Here is a 19,419-nt window from a genome sequence, read left to right on the forward strand (position 1 = left end):
GAACATAAGTGAAAGACTTAAAGAGTGGGGAGGCCCCAGAAGGGGCATTTTGTTGGAGGAGACAAGATGGAATAAGATTGCTTGAATAGTTAGCCTTGCTAAAGAGTAGGGACTCTTTATCATGTCAGACAGAGATGAAAGAATAGAGTGGCAGAAGGTATCTAAATAATAGAAGGTGAAGAAGAGGGAGCTTAAAACGAATGGCCTCAATTTTTTTTCCTGTGAAATAAGAGGCAAGCCAAGCAGCTGAGAGAGTTGAGTTATTAATCAGTCATGTTGGATTTGAGCAGGGATGAAAATTTGAGCTAGATAATCCTAGCAATAGTGAGGCCCCAACTAAAGTTGTATAACTTAAAATACTTCACTTCTTTCAATAGCAAGCTCACTTGTTTTGTGAATCTATCTAGCTGAAGTGAATTTTTCTCCTCAAGTTTTGTTATAGTACTTTATCTGATTCTTTTCTTAACTTTTATCAGATTTAGCCTGTAAAGTCATTATTTTCACCTTCATGACCTTGTCCATCAGAGATATTTAATGCACAATTGAATGTTGTTATAAAGTTAATGTGTTTTATTGATTTAGCCAAGAGGAATGTTTTGAATCATGCCCAAACATTTTTTAAAATAATTTTCATTTATTTATTTCTTTGCTGAGGCAGTTGGGGTCAAGTGACTTGCCCAGGGTTATGCAGCTAGGAAGTGTTAAGTCTCTGAGGCCAAATTTGAACTCTGGTCCTCCTGACTTCAGGGCTAATGTTCTATCCACTGTGCCACCTAGCTGCCCCAATAATTTTTTATTAATGTCTTTTTTACATCACTATAGATGTCTCCAATGTCTTCCACCCCCCCACCCCCCCACCCCCTTTCGAATTTAGCAGATAGATACAAGGGATTCTATTCTAATCCATCAAAAACATACTTTTTTCCTTTTTCACATTATTGAGGTAGAAAGGCTTCTGAAAAAAAATTTTTGTTGCATTTGAAGTTAGTATAGATATTTAGGCCTATAAGATTATTTCTCATGAGTATTGTCTTTGGCTACAATTAGAGCAGACTTTTGTTAGATAAATAGAAGTATCCTCTTTCTGTGGTTCCATGGTTCAGAACAATTACACAGCATTGTTTGTTCATTTTTACTTTGAAAATTAGAAATTTCAAGTGATTTCAAGTTGCTTGAATCCTTATGTTGAATCCCCTTCTGTAACTTCTCCCACCGAGATTAACTGATTGCCAGAGCCATACATAACCAATCTTCCCCAGATAGACATGAAGACGAGATTTATGTTAAAGTGCCAAACAGCCTTTCTTTATTGGTAATCTAAGCAGGGATTAGCAGGAAGCAAGAACAATCTTTACACATCTCTGCCTCTCTCTCTACTTGCCAAGGCTGGCCATTTATATTTCCATTTACTAGGATTACCTTGTGCTTAGCCCACTCAGCACTGGGGAGGTGGGTCCGCAAAAGGGAGACACCTGGAGTTAGTGCTTCGACCTAAGAAAAGGTCTAGCAAGAGGACATACCCCTTGCCTTCTCAAGGAAACACATGTAAGACACAACTTCCTGCCTCAGAGGCCAAGCCCCTTCTTACCTCCTGGGTCTACTCTACCAGCTGACATGGCATACATAGCAATTCTCAGAAGGAAATTCTCTAACACCCTTTTTCCTTAGATGGTTGTTAAATATTAAAAGCCAGCCTTGTGCAGGGAGCCCTTTTCAGTGATTTTCTGCACTATAACTTTTTTTTTTCCTTTAGTCCCATTTATCTCCCCTGGGATAGCTAAGTGACACAGTGGTTATAGTTGAAGTCAGGAGGACATGAGTTAAAATGTGGCCTCTGATACTTTAACTATTTGTCTGTTTTCTCATTTATAAAATGAGCTGGAGAAGTAAATGACAAACCATTCTAATATCTTTGCGAGAAAACCCCCAAATTTTTCTTTTTGGATTTAGGAGTTCATTCTGCTCAGAATTTGGTTCTAATGGTAAATGATGTTAGGAAAGTCACTTAACCTTTGGGCATCCTTTACTTCATTTAAAATGAGTAAAATGTTTTTTGAATGTCTTGCTATAAAATTACAATTTTGTGATTTATAGAATTGAATATATAATTTGAAATTTCTATACTACTAATTCTGTACTCAGTGAGCCATAACTTAGTTTTACAATGTTTGTGTGACCCATTTTTGAAGATAAATGTATATAATATATGGAATATATATGCCATCTTAAAAATTGAAGTATCACTTTTACAGAGAGGGGAGTAGAGGGAATGTTATTTCATCTGCCTAGGAAATCTTCCAGTGAGAAAAATTCCCTCAACATAACAGACATTAGCAATTGCTTTGAAATTTATAATCTTAAGAGAGTTACCTGGGGAAATCTAGAAATTATGCATCATGTGTATCATAGGTAAGAACTCTAGGTATTATGATTCAAAAACAAACTCTTTCCATTATTCCATGTTGCTTTTCATTTCTGATTTTTAAATTTTCTTGAAAATGCTGTTGATGCCATTCTGATTTTTTTAATGTACTTTAATCTTGATGACAAAACAAAAACATAAAATATTAAGCTTGATCTGTTCAATGGAACCCTTACTTAGACTGTGCTGTTTTATGTTGATTCATCTTTGAAAATGTATTTAAATGTATTTTTTGTTTTTGTTTGTAGTGTTTTTCTGTCGAGATCTAGTAATTTACTTGAAAATGAATTAATCTTAGAAAGTAGATAAAATGATTTCTCATCTTCACAGTTGTGAGACATCATTGCTTTTTTTTGTGTTGGTCAAGTCATTCAGTGATATTTAAAAGATTGCTTTTTATTCATTCACTAGTCTCAGCTATAGTTCTAATTTCCAGAATATGATAGAACTCTTCCTAGTTTTTTTAGTCTTAAAGATCAAGCAATGTCTTAGTTTTAGAGTCTCAAAAAAGAAATTTAATTTATTTTTATAGCTACATTCTAAGCTAGTCTGCAGTTCAGATACAGCTGATTGGTTTCTTTTGATGATTGTCTTCTGAATCCATTGCCAAAAGGGAAAATGAATGTCCTCTTCCATTTGGTATTGCCAAGCTGCCCGTGAAGAAGCCATGATGAGGTTAGTGGGAGTTGTGGGAATCCCCTTCTGGTTGGCACAGGTTTTTCCGCGAAAGCACGAACCCGAAATATTGAATGGCAAAAGGGAAATTAATTGTTGGATGAGAAGTCAACTTTGCTAGGAAGACTGACTTCTGAGTGGCAAAGTGCAAATAGAGGCTGGCATTGAGAAGAGAATGTTTTCACAGCAGGCAGGAGTCCTGGTAGCTATGCCAAAACGGCAAAGCATACTATTTTGGACATTCTGCAAAGAATGAGTAAACTGAAATCTATTTTATGAGTAGATCTTGGTGGGGATCTGAGGGCAGTTTGAGTTGATCAGACCAGGATCTCCCATTTCAATGAAATTACTTTGAAGGCTTTTTCAGCCAGATTTTGTGTGTTGTTTTTTTTTTTTTTAAATAACTTTTTATTGATAGAACATGCCAGGGTAATTTTTTACAGCATTATCCCTTGCACTCACTTCTGTTCTGATTTTCCCCCTCCCTCCCTCCACCTCCTCCCCTAGATGGCAAGCAGTCCTTTACATGTTGAATAGGTTACAGTATATCCTAGATACAATATATGTGTGCAGAATCGAACAGTTTTCTTGTTGCACAGGGAGAATTGGATTCAGAAGGTATAAATAACCTGGGAAGAAAAACAAAAATGCAAGCAGTTTATATTCATTTCCCAGTGTTCTTTCTTTGAGTGTAGCTGCTTCTTTCCATCCTTGATCAATTGAAACTGAATTAGCTCTCATTATCAAAGAGATCCACTTCCATCAGAATACATCCTCAAACAGTATCGTTGTTGAGGTATATAATGATCTCCTGGTTCTGCTCATTTCACTTAGCATCAGTTCATGTAAGTCTCTCCAAGCCTCTCTGTTTTCATCCTGCTGGTCATTTCTTACAGAACAATAATATTCCATAACATTCATATACCACAATTTACCCAACCATTCTCCAATTGATGGGCATCCATTCATTTTCCAGCTTCTAGCCACTACAAACAGGGCTGCCACAAACATTTTGGCACATACAGGTCCCTTTCCCTTCTTTAGTATCTCTTTGGGGTATAAGCCCAGTAGAAACACTGCTGGATCAAAGGGTATACACAGTTTGATGATTTTTTGAGCATAGTTCCAAATTTCAGCCAGATTTTGAATGGGGATCCGGCTATCAATGGAGAGGGAGGGAAGTAGGTAAGTAGGGGTGTGTGTGTGTGTGTGTGTGTGTGTGTGTGATCATTTTCAAAGATTTATTTTTACAGAGGACATTTTTTTTTTTTTTTTATATAGTTTACCCCCATCAGCCATAAAAAAGATCATTGAATGCTAGAACCTTCAATTTGGAAGTGGCTTTAAGTGACTTGCTTAAAGCCACATAAGTTTTAACTGAGCCAGTACTAGGATCCATCTTTTCCTATCTCAAACTAGTACTTTTTCTTTTCCATTTCACTTGCTCATTTGAATTCATTTGAACCATGATAGTGCTATTGTGTCGTCTTCTGGGTAGTCCTGGAGACCCTCCACTTTCCCGTAATTTGCCTTTTGTGTTGTCACAACTACCTACTCTCTAAGTAATGACTTAATAACTCTTTGTTTTTACTAAGCCCTGAGGGTTACTTAGCGGTTACTTAGCTCTTGGGAAAGCTTGGAGCAGCTAAACTTTACTTAGTTCAGGTATTTTGTTTTCTGGCAGTCTGGTGTTTTGGGGGCAACTGGGAGGGATGTATCCAGGAAACTAGTAGCACCAAAAATCCTGCCCCCCCCCCCAAAAAAAAAAAAAAAATGAGAGTCATTTTTATTTTTTTAAAGCTTCCCTCTTCAGACTGCCTTATTCCATTCACCATAATGGTCCTTCTTTATCTCCCTTTTGCATAGATAAGTTACCCCTCCTCCTTTGCCTCCTCCACCCACCCATCCCTAATCTGTGGGACATACATCACTTGTCTGTATCTTATAATTCCTGGCTGCTTTCAATGCTCTGTTCAGTTGCCATCCTCAAAATGAAACTTTTCTTGATCTTGTCCCATCCAGGTTGTCAGTGTGCTCTCCCTCCCAAAATTACTTTGTATTTATTTTATCATGCTCTCTTCCCCATCCTCTGTGTTATACTCTCTCTCCTTCCCCTTGTCCCTGTACACCTTCTAGCCCTCTTTAGAAATCAGGTCCTAAAGAGATTTCTTTTTGTTTGTTGTTATATCTAGTTGCTGTGCATAGGTTGCAGAATATTAATGGCTGTAAATGTTTATAGAATTGAGTATCAAATTTATGTAAATTACCTCTGAAGGTTTCAGTTTATAAATTATTCACACATTGAGTTAGTTAATCATTTCTACACCTAGAAGTTTGCTCTAGTTTTATTTTGTTTGTTGGGGGGGGGGGGATATGCAGAGTATGGAGAAGGTAAAAGATGTTTTCCAATTGTAACACATTTGTTTTTAACCAATTACATACGTAAGAATAGAGCTCTGTGTAGTATCTGTCTATATTTCTTCTACTCTGAGTAGACCAAGGTAAAATATTTTTATAATCTCATCTGGCCTCTCAGCAACTATTTTCAACATTGGCAAAACTCCAAACCACAACTTAATTTTGAACCTTTTTTTTCTCTTTTTCCCTACTTCTTTTTTTTTCCCTTTTTAAAAATTGAACTTTACAAAATAGAAAGCAGAAAAGGAAAATAAAATAAACAAAACATTGGTATTTGCCCAGCAAAACATAAAGGAAGATTCAAAATATAGAACTTTTTTTTTTAAAGTAAATACTGATAATACCTTGGTTCTGCTTGAATATATAGTTCTGAATGTCACTCATCTCAGACATTCAATTGTAATCTCATTGATTATAGATTTCTTTTTATAATGTCTATAATAAGGATTTTGTAGCAATCTTCAGCAGACTCTAGTAACAAATTTTGAGATTCTCCATCTAATCTAGATTTGGAAAAATCACTCAAAAACTCCATTACAAAATGTGTGTTTCTTGAACTTCTAATAGTTGGTCAGAGTGGGATTTAGGTTAGAAGCAGGAAAAATATTTTGTCATGGAAAGTACACTGGACTTGGAGTTAGAATTGAGTGTGAGTGTCTCTACTGTCTGATGAGGCTTTTGGGTCTATTTTAGTTTTGAACTAGATTATCTTCTAGGCGCCAACATTCTGTGATGCTGTGAAAATGAAGATTTATGTTGTGAATTGACCAGTGTTAGAAAATGCTTGAGCAGTATTTTGTGTGTGTGTGTGTTCGTTGGATTTGTAGGACAAAAAAAAAAAGAATGACTTTTACTTTACTAAAATAAATGGACAAATCAAAAGAAAAAGACAGAAAAAAAGGCATATGAAATAAAGGATTTCTGGAATTAATCATCGCTCTCCAATTTAAAATTTTTTTGTTAATGTACAATAATGTGCTTATTATTGAATTTTAAAAAGAAAAATGCTTCCATTGTCTGGAAATTTAGGGGGAAAAAAAACCAATGATGTCTTAGTTCTGCTCACTTCATGATGTTCACTTAGCATCAGTTTATATAAGTCTTCCCAGGCTTTTCTGAAGTCAGCCTGCTTATCATTTCTTATAGAATAAAAATATTCCATTACATTCATATACCATAACTTATTCAGCCATTTCCCAACTGAGGAGCATCCACTCAACTGTACAATATTAGGTAAGAGAAATCTTTCTTATTATTTTTGTTACAAAAAAGGCCTTTATCAGGACTGATGATCTAAATGTTTGTTACTTCAGTTTTCTTGTGAAATCAGTTTTAAAGAACCACTGCTGTGGTGTTTAAAACCTTGACCTGTTCCAAAAGTTTCTTGATTCAATCTTCAAAGTTCATTTATCTACTTCTTTCTCCTCTTCTAATGAAATTTTATTTTCTATTTAATATATGTGTGTGTGTGTGTGTGTGTGTATGTATGTATGTATATATATACATCCATCTTAGTTAATATAGATTAAGTAGAACTTTTTGGACCAGCCTAGAAACCTAACCACTATCATATTCAAAATAGCTGAGACTCAGAAGTGAATTTTGGAATATAACCTATTTATAAGTTCCTATGTATTTGGATTATATGGTGGGGAACTTCTGTATCCTGAACATTATAACTTATCTTTTCTTGATAACTCATGGTCACCATTTTGAAAATAGGATACTGAAACTTGCTGCAGATGTTACTTGTAACTTGGTGGGACATAGCTGGCCATTTTTCCTGTGCTTTGACCCACATTGTTAGAGAATCTCTTGGAATTAGCCCAATTGTTGACTGTAGTAGGTATTTAGTAAATGTCTTTTCATCTCTGAATAGTTTTATTAATTGGGTAAAGCTATATAGGGAATTCAGATATTCATTGTGAAAAGGAGACCCATATGTTCAAAAATATATATGTTATATAGACCCATATATACAAAAATATTGTGGTGGCAAAGAATTGGAAACCGAAGTGATACCCATCAGTTGGGAAATATCTCTGCAAGTTGTGATATGATGGTGATAAAATCCTATTGTACTATAAGAAATGATGAAAGGGACTGTTTAGGTTTTTTGTTTTTGTTTTCCATAAAAGTTACATTGTGAAAGAAAACATAGACGTCCTTCTTCCCCTCAAGAAAAATAAAGTTTAAAAACTATGCTTCAATCTGTATTCAGACACAATCAGTTCTTTCTCTGGGTATGGATAACATTTTTCATCAAAAAGTCAGTCCTTCAGAGTTGTCTTGGATCATTGTATTTTTGAGACTAGCCAAGTCATTTATAGCTATATTGCTATATAATATTGCCATCCCTTTATGTTTAGTACATTTCACTTTGCACACACTCATGGAAGTCTTTCCAAGTTTTTCTGAGAGCATCCTACAGATCGTTTTTTATAGTACATATAGTATTTTTGTAGTCATAATTACATACCACAATTTATTTACATTCCCTTATTGATGGACATCCCCTCAATGTTCAATTCTTTGTCCTGAAAAAAAGCTCTTATAAACATTTTTGTACATATAGGTCCTTGCCCTTTTTGCTTGTCTCCTCTTTAGGGATATATTCGTAGTAGTGACTTTGCTAGATCAAAGGGTATACATGGTCTTTTATAGCCTAGTTCCTATAATATGGGGCATAGTTCCAAATTGTTTTACAGAATGATTGAATCAATTCACAGTTTTTACAAATAATGCATTTATGTCTCATTTTCCCCACATTCTCTCCAATATTTGCCATTTCCCTTTTCTGGCCTTTTAGCCATTCTAATAAGTGTGAGGTAGTTCCTCAGAATTATTTTAATTTGCATTTTTCCAATCATTGGTGAGTTAGGAGTATTTTTTTAATATGGCAATGAATAGAATGGATTACTTTATCTGAACACTGTTCATATGTTTTGGTCATTTATCAGTTTGGGAATGACTCCTTTTATTTTTATAAATTTGAATCAGTTCTTTATATATTTGAGAAATGAAGCATTTATCAGAGAAATTTGCTACAAAATTCTTTTCACAGTTACTATTGCTATTTCCCCTATTCTGTTCTTTCACTTTTCATCCTGTCCTTCCTCAAAAGTATTTTGCTTTGGACTACCCCTTCTCCCAATCTGTCTTTCTTTCTATCACCTTTCCCCTTCTACTATCCTCTAGGGTAAGATAGATTTCTTTCTTTCTTTCTTCTTTTGATTAAAACTTTTTATTTTCAAAATATATACATAGATAATTTTCAACATTCACCCTTGCAAAACCTTGTGTTCCAAATTTTTTCTCTCACTTCCTCCCATCCCCTCCCCTAGATGGCAAGTAATCCAATATATATTAAACATGTACAATTCTTCCACGCATATTTCCATAAATAGTAAGATAAATTTCTAAACTCAATTGAGTGTTTATTATTATTCCCTCTTTGAGCCAGTTCTGATAGAGTAAGATTCACTTGCTCCCTTTCCCCAGTATGAACTGGTACAAAATGAAGTAAGCAGAATCAGGAGAACAACATACAGCGTAACAGCTCATCAACTGTTCTGATCAATAAAAAGATTCTCATCAATTCCAGAGGAGTTAGGATGAAAAATGCTGTCCACCTCCAGGTAGAAAAACAGATGAACTAAGTGCAGATTGAAGCATATTTTTTTTCTTTATTTTTCTTGCCTTTTTTTTCCCTGTGACTTGACTCATTAGTAAAATGTATTTCTTATAACTTTCTCTCTCTCTCTCTTTCTTTCTCTCTCTCTCTCTCTCTCTCTCTCTCTCTCTCTCTCTATATATATATATATATATATATATAATGTATGTATATATGTATATTTAGATAGATATATTATAGACATCATTTTACATATATGTATATATGTGTGTATGTCTATACCTATATGTAAAATAATAGCTATAATATTGCCTTCTCAGTTGGATATCTAAGATTATGTGAGCTTGTGGTTCTCTTCCTTTGGGAATTTGGTAAAATAACTAAGAGTTTAGAAACTTTAGTTTTGAAGTGAAATTTTGACCTATGTGAAGAGGGCATGGGAGAAAGCTTGGAGTTTTCATTGTAATGGAGGAAGAATTAATAAGAACTAAGAATTTGGGAGACAGGAGAAGTTAATGAAATGCCATAGTAGTAGGTGTGAGGACATTGGCATATATCATAAGTGCCAAGAGGTAGAAGAATGGCATGGAAATGGGAGAGTTTCAAGGATAAATTTTGTGATTTTTTTTATTTATAGCAAAAAAGCACTCTTTTGCCCTGATATGCACAAGTCCTGTAATTTTTATTTTAGTTGAGAAGTAACCAATTGAAGTTTGATAGATACTTTATTTTTTCCTCCTCTTTAATAGTATTTTTTCTCCAATTACAAGTAAAGATAATTTTCAACATTCATTTTTGTAAGATTCTGAGTTCTACATTTTGTACCCTTTCTGTTCCCCAAGACAGCAAGCAATCTGATGTAAATTATACATGTACAATCATTTTAAACATGTTTTTTGTATTAATATTGTGAAAGAAAAATCTTCCCCTACGTTACAGACCCAGTAGTAGCACTGCTGGATCAAAGGGTATACAATTTTACAACTGTATAAAGGGTATACAGCCCTTTAGCCTACTTCAAAATGCTCTCCAAAATGGTCAGATCACTTATAAATATTTTAATCATTATTAAATAATAGGTTCGTGGGGACCTGTAGAAATCATCCAGCCCCCACTATTATATAAATGACAAAATAGCCACAGATATGTGATGTGACTTGTCAGGTGTCAGACAATGTCTTCCCTGCCTCATTTTGTTACAAATAGAAATGTAAATTTTGCAGTCTAAATGTCTTTAATTAATAATTTTCTTCATACAGAAGATTCCAGTGTACCAGAAACTCCAGAGCCGGAAAGAAAATCAGGTGTATCATATTTCAAGAATCAAAAAGGAATACAGTTTATCGATCTGTCTTCTGACAGTGAAGATTTTGGCTCCCCAAATTGTTCTAATATAAATCAAGACGAAAAGTCTGGAAGAGAACCAGTGATTATAGTGTAAGTAGAATATTTTATTTCACAAATATGAAATATTTGCAGTCTATTTTAAAGTGACACTTCATGAACAATGTCCTATTTGTCCTCTTTCCTCAGTAGTTTTTAGTTTGGCCATTTCTTTGGTTCAAGATAGATCTTAGATCCACTTTCACTTAATTTATTTATTTAAGTAAAGACTACATTTCCCAGTTTTTCCCAGGTTACAAATACAGGGCCCCACTTTATGAGTCCAATCCTAGTATTCACGTTGGAGCATTAACTTCCTCTATTTCTGACGTGGCCAGTTCTTGTTTCCTATAATACAATGGTCCCCTATTCCTAGGGGCTTATTTATATTGATACCAAATTTAGTGAAAATGCTTCATCAGCTTAATCTGTTGCAGCACATAACTTCTGAGCTCAAGAGATTCCATTTTTAGCCACCAGATAGTTGGTACTCAGATATACATTGCAGTGCCTAGCTATAAGTTTTATTTTTTAGGGAAGTTTCATGCATGTAATGTTTGAAAATATTTAACTCCCTTATAAGTAAATTTTGTATTTAGTTAGCTTGTACAATGACAGGTATTTACTCTACTTCGTATATAAAGTAAGCACAGTGATACAGGCGATAGACATCATAGGTCAAATTGCTTTTCCTTTTCTTCCTCCTTCACTACACTTCTAATGAGCGGTTTTCAGAGGTAAGGAAGATAAGGCAGAATCACTATTTCCCATAGAAAATCTGAATAGATTTCAATAATGTGTATATGTGGGGAATGTTGATTTATCCATTTAACTGTTAATTTATGGAAAAAAAGTTACATTTCTAGTTAATATAGACTGATTTTAATATTGGCAAAAGGAAATTAAAAAAATATATTTTATGGAATGCATTATAGGGAAAATTAATTTCTTCAACTGTTCAATTGTTAATACCTTCCTTTTCAATCTCGTTATTTTACACTAATACCTTACATTTTACATTAATATGTTACATTAATACCTTTTTCAACTGTGTGTCTCTAGCATAAAAAAAGTGACATCTGGCACATAGTAGTCCATTAATAAATACTTGTTTATTGTTTGAAGTAGCAATTTTAATGAATAGAAATGCCTTTTCTTCTGGAAATGTCAGTTCTGAGCAATCTGAAGATGAACAGACTGAAGAGTATACTGATATGACACAAAGAAATGATGATATCTCAGAACTGGAAGACCTTAAAGATGCAAAGCTTCAGACTTTGAAGGAACTATTTCCACAAGGAAGTGACAGTGATTTAATTAAGGTAACAATTAGTTTTCTTGGGGGAGGAAAGAGGGAGGGAAGCTTTTCTATGACTTTGAGGATGCTGCTAATCATCTTTAAATATCTTACATTTGGAGAGATAAACACAGTAAAATTTATTACCTTTTTTATTTTGGACAAATATCATTGCGTTGTGTAATAATGCCATCATGTATATATAATACCTCATTGTAATGCACAGTACAATATTGTAAAATAAATGCCAATAATGTACTTATCTCAACATAAAATCTCATGTTGTAAAAATACATATATTTACACACAGTTGGAGAAAGAATCTCAGTATTTCTAGCTTAAATTTTGTTCTTGTTTGGTCCAGTTTCCCCACAAAATGTGGGAAAAACCTAGTGAGCAAACACCAGTTAGGTATTGGTTACAGTTATGCACTATGAAACTCTAAGGGGCAAGCTTAGTGACTTGCCCTTCTTCAGGGCTTCTTAGCCTAGTGATGTTAGATTTGGACCTGAATAGCCAGGTACTTCTGACTGAGCTGCTCCCCATCGCATTCTGTCTCTTCCCTACTTACTCTCATTCTTCTGTTTTGGCTTGGTGATTCATTACATAGGAAACCGTCATTAGACAAAATCATTTCACTCCTTTGAGGTTCACTTTCATTATCTGTAAAATGATAGCATAGGACTATAACATTTCAAAAGCTACAATCCTAAGAATCAATAAGTTTTACTAGACAAGAATTTATATAAGTATCACATTATAAGAAAAAGCAGAAGTCAAATAAAGTTTGTTAGGTAGGGAGTATATTACAGTGTATTGGGGAAAGCCTGATTTTGGACCCAGAGAATTTAGGTTTGACTTCTAGCTTTGCCTCTTTTTAACTGTTTGACCTGGGGAGTTCTGTTTATTTATTTTTTTTTTTTTTCAATTTTATTCTCCTTATCTAAGATGGTGGAGTTTCTATGAAAAGGATCAAAGCTTGCGTAGGTGGTGTTTAAGTCTCCTTGAAGCCCAACAGTTTTTTGATTTTTATGTTGTATATTATATTGATCCTTTAAAGTATAACTTTTTTCAGTTTCCAGTAGGAAAACATTCCTACTGCTGGCTCTAAGTGATAGAAGTGTAGTTGTTTAAGTAGCCTTTATCTTGTCTTTTATTTGACAAGTTGGGGATGCTATGGTGCAGCAGTGATTCAGAGACAGCCCAACTTAAGATTCTAGATTCCTTTCTCTCTCATGAAGACAGCTTCCTTAAAGTATTTTCTATTTTAAAGATTAAACCTTATGAAAGTTCATAATCGTTATGGAGTTGTTAGCAAGATTGATCAATATTCATTGGTTAGGCATTGAACTAGAAAGTTTTTTTTAATGTTTTTAAAGAAAATTCTTTGTATAATACCCTTTTGAAGGTCTGATGATTTAAAAAAAAATGCTCCATCTCCAGAGATAGAACTGATGGACTTTCAATCCAAATTGAAGCATACTTTTTCTTTATTCTTCTTGGGGTCTTTGTTTTGTTTTTGGGGGGAGAGTGTTCTTTCACAATATGATTAATGTAGAAATATATTTGCATGATTGTACATGTGTAAACTGTATTAAATTGCTTACCTTAGTAAGAAGGGAAGAAAGGAGGGAATTTGGAATTAAAATTAAAAAAATAGTAATTGATTCTACACAAAATGGGGGAAAATTCTAAATCAAGAAAAAATTCCTTATATAATTAGAAAATTACTCAAGCTGACAGCAGGAAATTTGAAGGTGGTAGGTTTCAATATCTTTTAAAGGTATTTTAAAAGACTTTAGATTATTGATTATTGATTATAAATTACAGTATGAGATTATTATGGTTGTAACAAAATAAATCCTGCCATGATTTTATGGTTTCTGGATTTTTTTTTAATGTCACTTTCATTTCCAAATGTATCCCCTCTGTCTTTCTCTTCTATTCCCTATAACAAAGAACAAAAGACAAAAAAAAGAAGCAGTTATACAAGATTAACAAACTGCCTGAATCTGATAATACAATCAAGTGTTCCCTATCTCTGCAAAGAAGAAAAGGAAGTGCGATGCTATGGACGTTTTGGAGATGGGGAAGACAAATCCCAAATAAACTAGCTGGGAAAAAGTCAGAGCTTAAATTTGAATCTTGATTATTTCATTGTATACAGAAGAAATTATTCAGATAATCAAAAATAATTTTTTAAAGACATTGTTAATATTTCTGTATGGACAGAGAAAATTAACTTGTTGAGTCTTTTAAAAGTAAAATATTAACTATGATTTTTGAATCATTTTGATGAAGTGTAAAAACAAAATGATCAAGTCTCTGTTCTGTTGCTACTCTGACCAAGTCACTTCATTTCCTTGGGTCTGGTTTCTTCATCTGTAAAGTGAAGAGATTGCAAAAGATTTACTTATAAGAGCCTTTTCCTTTTTTAAAAGTCGTTGATCTTATGTGAAAAATAAGTTTATTGATAGTTAAATGATCAGGAAAAAATAAGATTATTGATTTGTTTTTTTTTTCTCCTGAGAATGTATATGTGTATTTAGGTGTATACATATGCACGCATGCACAATGCTTAGACATGAAGCAGAGCGATTTTGGGGGTGTGGGGAGAGGTTGGTTTGGTTTGGTTTTAATACTGTAGAAAATTTCTCATAATACTATAGTATAGACAATTTGTCTTTTAAAAGTTTTAACTTTTATGAAGATAGTGGATAATAAAGATGGTAGTTTTTGAGGTCTTTGTATTTTTGCCTTTTTATTGTATCATCTATCACAATGCCTGGGGATGCTTGGGAACTGAATGACCATTTTCTAATTTTTTCTCACATTTTTAAAAAAAAAGTATCAGAATGAAAAAACTCATAGCTTTGGCATATTCCATATATCCTTATGCTTTTCTTTTATACATCTATGGTGTTTATCCCTAAAATATCCCGAACTCCGTTACTTGGCAAACTTGGCTTGGGATTTTTGCCTAATTCTCACAATTAACACTTTCTTTCTTTTTAATCAGTTGATTGAATCAACAAGTACAATGGATGGAGCAATAGCTGCTGCATTGCTGATGTTTGGAGAAGGTATGTCTGACTTGTTCTTAAGTTGGGTCAATTATAATAAAGTATAAGAATAAAGAACTTTTTTCTGAAAGGATCTGTTTTGATCAACAATTGTTACTTTTAGAGTCCTATTACTTTTTTCAGCTGTATTCCTTGGCCGCCTCAGCTTTTGTTCTTAAAAACTTAGCTGTTTCTTGTTTTCCAGAAGATCATACTTAAACCCATATTTCTAAAATTTAATGTTCTCAAAATATTAATTTTGCATTCTGTTCATCAGTTTTCTGCTTCAAAAACAAATTATCATTCCTTTGTAAAAATTACTTTTCTTCTAGTGTCATTTTTAAGTTTCGGTGATTTGGTTGCTTTGGAAAATCACACCACATCTTTATGTGCTTTACATATGTCCTTAATATATATACATCTATGTGTGGGTGCATATACATATCTTTTACTTTTTTTTATGTAGAAATTTGTAGATCAAAAGAAAACAATCACATTGAATCTTAAATTCAGGACTACAAAGAACTCTAGGGATTTTCTAAACTAAATTCAGATTTTGCATATTAGAAAATGAGGGCTAAGATCAGGTTCATATAGGTAATATGGTTTAAAGAGAAAGAGAGATTTTTTTTCTTTTGGAGGCAGTTGGGCTTAAGTAACTCATCTGGAGTTACACAACATGGATCTAAAGCTGGTACTCTATTGACTGCACTGCCTAAATGCCTCCAGATACTTATTTTAAAGCAAGAACTTATGATCAGGACACATCCAAGATCATGTTTTAAACTTTCATTATCTATATCTGCATTTCAAGTTAATGTTTGGCATAATGCCCTTGAGACATTGAAAAAAAAAATCATCAAACTGAGATTGCTTGTTCTTCTCATTATAATGCACTTAACATTTTAAAAAACATTTTCAATGAAGTAAAACAAGCTTTTAAGTCTCAGTGAATTTTTATTTTGGATTACATTGGTCATCATAAACAAATTACATATATTACATTGCATAGTAAAATGTTGATTTCTGGCAGACATTTATTATTATATACTAGATGCTGTAGTAATCATTGGGGATACAAAGAAAGGGCAAAGTTGGGTTCCTGCTTTCAAGAAGCTTACAATATAATGGACAACAAACAAACAGTTGTGTACTAGCCAGATATAAACACAATAAATTGGAAATGATCAACAGAAGGAAGACATTAGAATTAAGAAGGAGTGGCAAAGGCTTCCTTTAGAAGGTAAGATTTTACTGTTCCTGAAAGGAAGTCAAAAGGTAAAGGTAGTGATATTGAGAATTCTGGGTATAGAGGACAAGCTCGTGAAAATGCCAAGAATTGTATCTTAGTCAGTAGCAAGGAGGCCATTGTCACTGGATTATAAATTAAATTGGAGGGGTGTGGTATGGGGAATCTGAAAGATATAAGGATGGGGAAATAGTAAAAGTCACAATACCAAGAGATTTTATATTTGATGTTGGAGATAAGGAGTTGATGAGTTAGTAAAGGTCAGACCTGTTCTTCTGGAAGATCACAATAGCAGATGATGAGTAGAGAGAGAGAGAGAGAGAGAGAGAGATGAGTAGAGTGAAGAAACACTTGTGTCAAGGAAACCAATCAATAGGCTATTGCAGTAGTATATGCATGGGATGAAGACCTGTACTGGGGAATTGATAGTGTGGGAGTAGAAAAAAGAGGCATATAGGAGAGAGATGATAAAGGTAAAATCTATAGGCCTTGATAATGAATTGGAGAGAGTGTAATGAATTGAGGATGACACCTAGGTTATAAGCATGGATAATTGAGAGGATGTTGTCAACAATAATAGAAAAATTAATAAGAACAGGAATTATTTTAAGGGAAATGATAATGAATTCAATTTTTGACATGTTGATACTTCAAGACATCAAGATCAAGAAAAAGAGAATTAGAGATATAAGTATGGAGGTAAGGACTGGATAAGTAAATTTGAGAATCATCAGTGTAATTGAATTCATAAGACCTGATAGCATCATGAAGTAAAAAAAGTTTAGAAGAAAAGGAAAGAGCTCAGGTACAGCCTTGCAGTTATGCATGACCTAGTTGAAGATTCAGCACAAGAAACGGAAGGAAGGTCAGGTGGATCAGAAAAGAACTTGGAAAAAGTACAGAAACCTAAAGAGAAAACCTAGAGAGACTTTTTAAGTATAAGGGAAAAGAAAATAGTGGCTACTATAAGGCAGTATCAAAGACAGCAAAAAGTCAAGAAGGAACAAGATTGAGAAAAGGACATTAGATTTGAGAGCAGTTCTTGTTGAATACTGAAGTCAGAAGCCAAACTGTACAGAATTACAAAGAGTTCAAGAGGAAAGGAGATAGAAGCATCACTTGTAGATGGCTATCTCTTGCAAGTTTGTAACCAAAAGGGATCAGAGTTGTACAAAATACCTGCCAGAGATGGATGGATCAAGCAAAGGGTTTTTTTTAAGTATTAGGGAAACATGGATGTGTTTATAGGCAATAGGGAAACAGTCTATACTTAAGCTGAGTACAACTTGAAAAGTGTTATTTTACCTTAGCATGTACCTCTATATTGCTAACATGAACTTCCCTTGGAAAAGAAAACACTTGGCCATTATAGTGCTGTCATGTCTTTCAATTAAGAGTCTTAAATGGCTCTTTCACATAGTGACTTTAAATATGTTCTGTCTTTGAAAATGGCACTATGCTTTAGTTGTAGCAACAAGTGTTTTTAAAGTTAAAATTCTGTGCATGCTCATTTTTGACATTTTTATATAAAAATAATAATTTTGAAGTTTGTCTAGTACAGTTTGCCTTTTAGCCATTTTTATGTACTTGGAAAATTTAGGCATCATACCATTATTTAAACTGCTGAGAGCAGATGTTTAAGGTGGTAAAATTCTTTATTAACAAAAATTACAGCTCTTGCTCTTTTTGGGCAGGAGTAAGCATGTCTAGGTAAATTGGCATAAATCATCTGACTTAAGGCTTGTTTTTTAGACATGGAAATGTCACTGAACACCTGCCTTCTTGCCGCAACAGATATTTCTTTTTATAAGGGGAATTCATTAGATTAGGTGAAGAATAGGTGAACTCTCCTTTAGTAAGTTTTTTTTTTTTTATATATACAAAGATCAAGAGTACATCTCAGTATTTTAATCGTTAATGCAAAAGCCTATAGTCTTCAGAGGTATCATGGTATATTGAAATGAACATTAGATAATTAAGAAGCATTTAAGTGCCTGTTATGTGTCAGACAATGCTAAGGATAGAAACTCAAAAAACAGTTCTGATTTCAAGAAGCTTGGTCTAATGGGAAAGACAACATGCAAACAGCTATGTCCAGGTTTTAAAGGTTAAAAAGACCTGAGTTCTAATAATGATTGTGCTACAAACAATATGACTTTGGCAGGTAAAAGGGGGTGGGGGGACCATTTTTAAAAGGTCATTCATATGTATCACATTCTGCAAATTGATCTTTCAGCATATTTCTTTCAGTTGTGAATTTTAATAGATGATACTTGGATTATTAATAACCTTGGTTGATTTAAACGTACTGCTTCTGTTTTAGCATAATTAGTTCTTGGGGAAGTCTGTGCCTTTATCAGGCAAAAATGAAAACTTAGATATCCCATATACAAAAGAAGAGCAACTTGTAGAATTACATACCGCTTATTAGCAAATTTTTATCTTTTCTGCCTTCAGTGATTATTAGATGCATTACTTTAACCTTCACTCTTGAAGTAAATCTTTAATATCTTTATTACCATTAAGACCTCCTTTTCCTCCCAGCCCAATGTAGCAACATTCAGATCCCCTCTGTCCTAATAATCAAGCAAATCTCTCAGGTTTAAGATTCTTTTAAGCTACTATTTGTGCTTCTAAACTATGCTTACTTCATTCTGCCCGTTTACTTTTTTTTTTCCTTCTAATTTTCAATTTATTTTTAGTAGTTTCTTTTTCAAATTGATTTCCTAATTCTTTCCTTCTCCCTTTTCTATCCCACCTATGGAGAAGGCAAGCAATATAATAGCACTTATACATGTGAGAAATCATGCAAAACATTGTAATTAGCCTTTTTTTTTTTTTTAAAGAAAAATGTGTACTTCATTTTTTACTTAGTTCATTAATTCTCACCCTAAAGTTAGGATAGCATTTTTACATTATGATTTCTTTGTATTGATCATAATAATCAAGTCTTTCAAAGTTGGTCATCATTAAACTTACCATTTACTATGCATAGTGATCCTCCTGCTCATTTCACTTCATTTTGCATCAGTTCATATAACTCTTGCCATGTTTTTCATTTCTCACAACACATATCATAAGCATTTCCTCATTTTCAATTCTTTGCCACCACAAAGAGAGCTCATATAAATATTTTTGTGCATATAGATCCTTTTCTTTTTCCTTTGATCTTTTTGGAGTATAAACATGGTATTGAAATCTCTGGGTCAAAGGCTTAGGTTGAAATTGGAATAGAAATAATAGTAGAACCATTTTTCTGTCTTTGATTTTCCATTTGAA

The 19,419-nt window shown here is 33.5% G+C and overlaps 1 protein-coding gene across 1 annotated transcript in view; it reads left to right on the forward strand.

Moving 5' to 3' along the window:
• The window catches only part of SMARCAD1 (SWI/SNF-related, matrix-associated actin-dependent regulator of chromatin, subfamily a, containing DEAD/H box 1), an 89,095-nt gene that overhangs the window by 8,379 nt on the left and 61,297 nt on the right, over positions 1-19,419 (forward strand). The window contains exons 3-5 of the mRNA XM_051966324.1: positions 10,409-10,586; positions 11,704-11,854; positions 14,849-14,912. Coding sequence (XP_051822284.1) covers positions 10,409-10,586; positions 11,704-11,854; positions 14,849-14,912 — 393 coding nt within the window. The remainder of the gene's footprint in view (positions 1-10,408; positions 10,587-11,703; positions 11,855-14,848; positions 14,913-19,419) is intronic.

The sequence above is a fragment of the Antechinus flavipes genome, chromosome 6, assembly GCF_016432865.1.
Source record: "Antechinus flavipes isolate AdamAnt ecotype Samford, QLD, Australia chromosome 6, AdamAnt_v2, whole genome shotgun sequence".
Taxonomy (NCBI): Eukaryota; Metazoa; Chordata; class Mammalia; order Dasyuromorphia; family Dasyuridae; genus Antechinus; species Antechinus flavipes.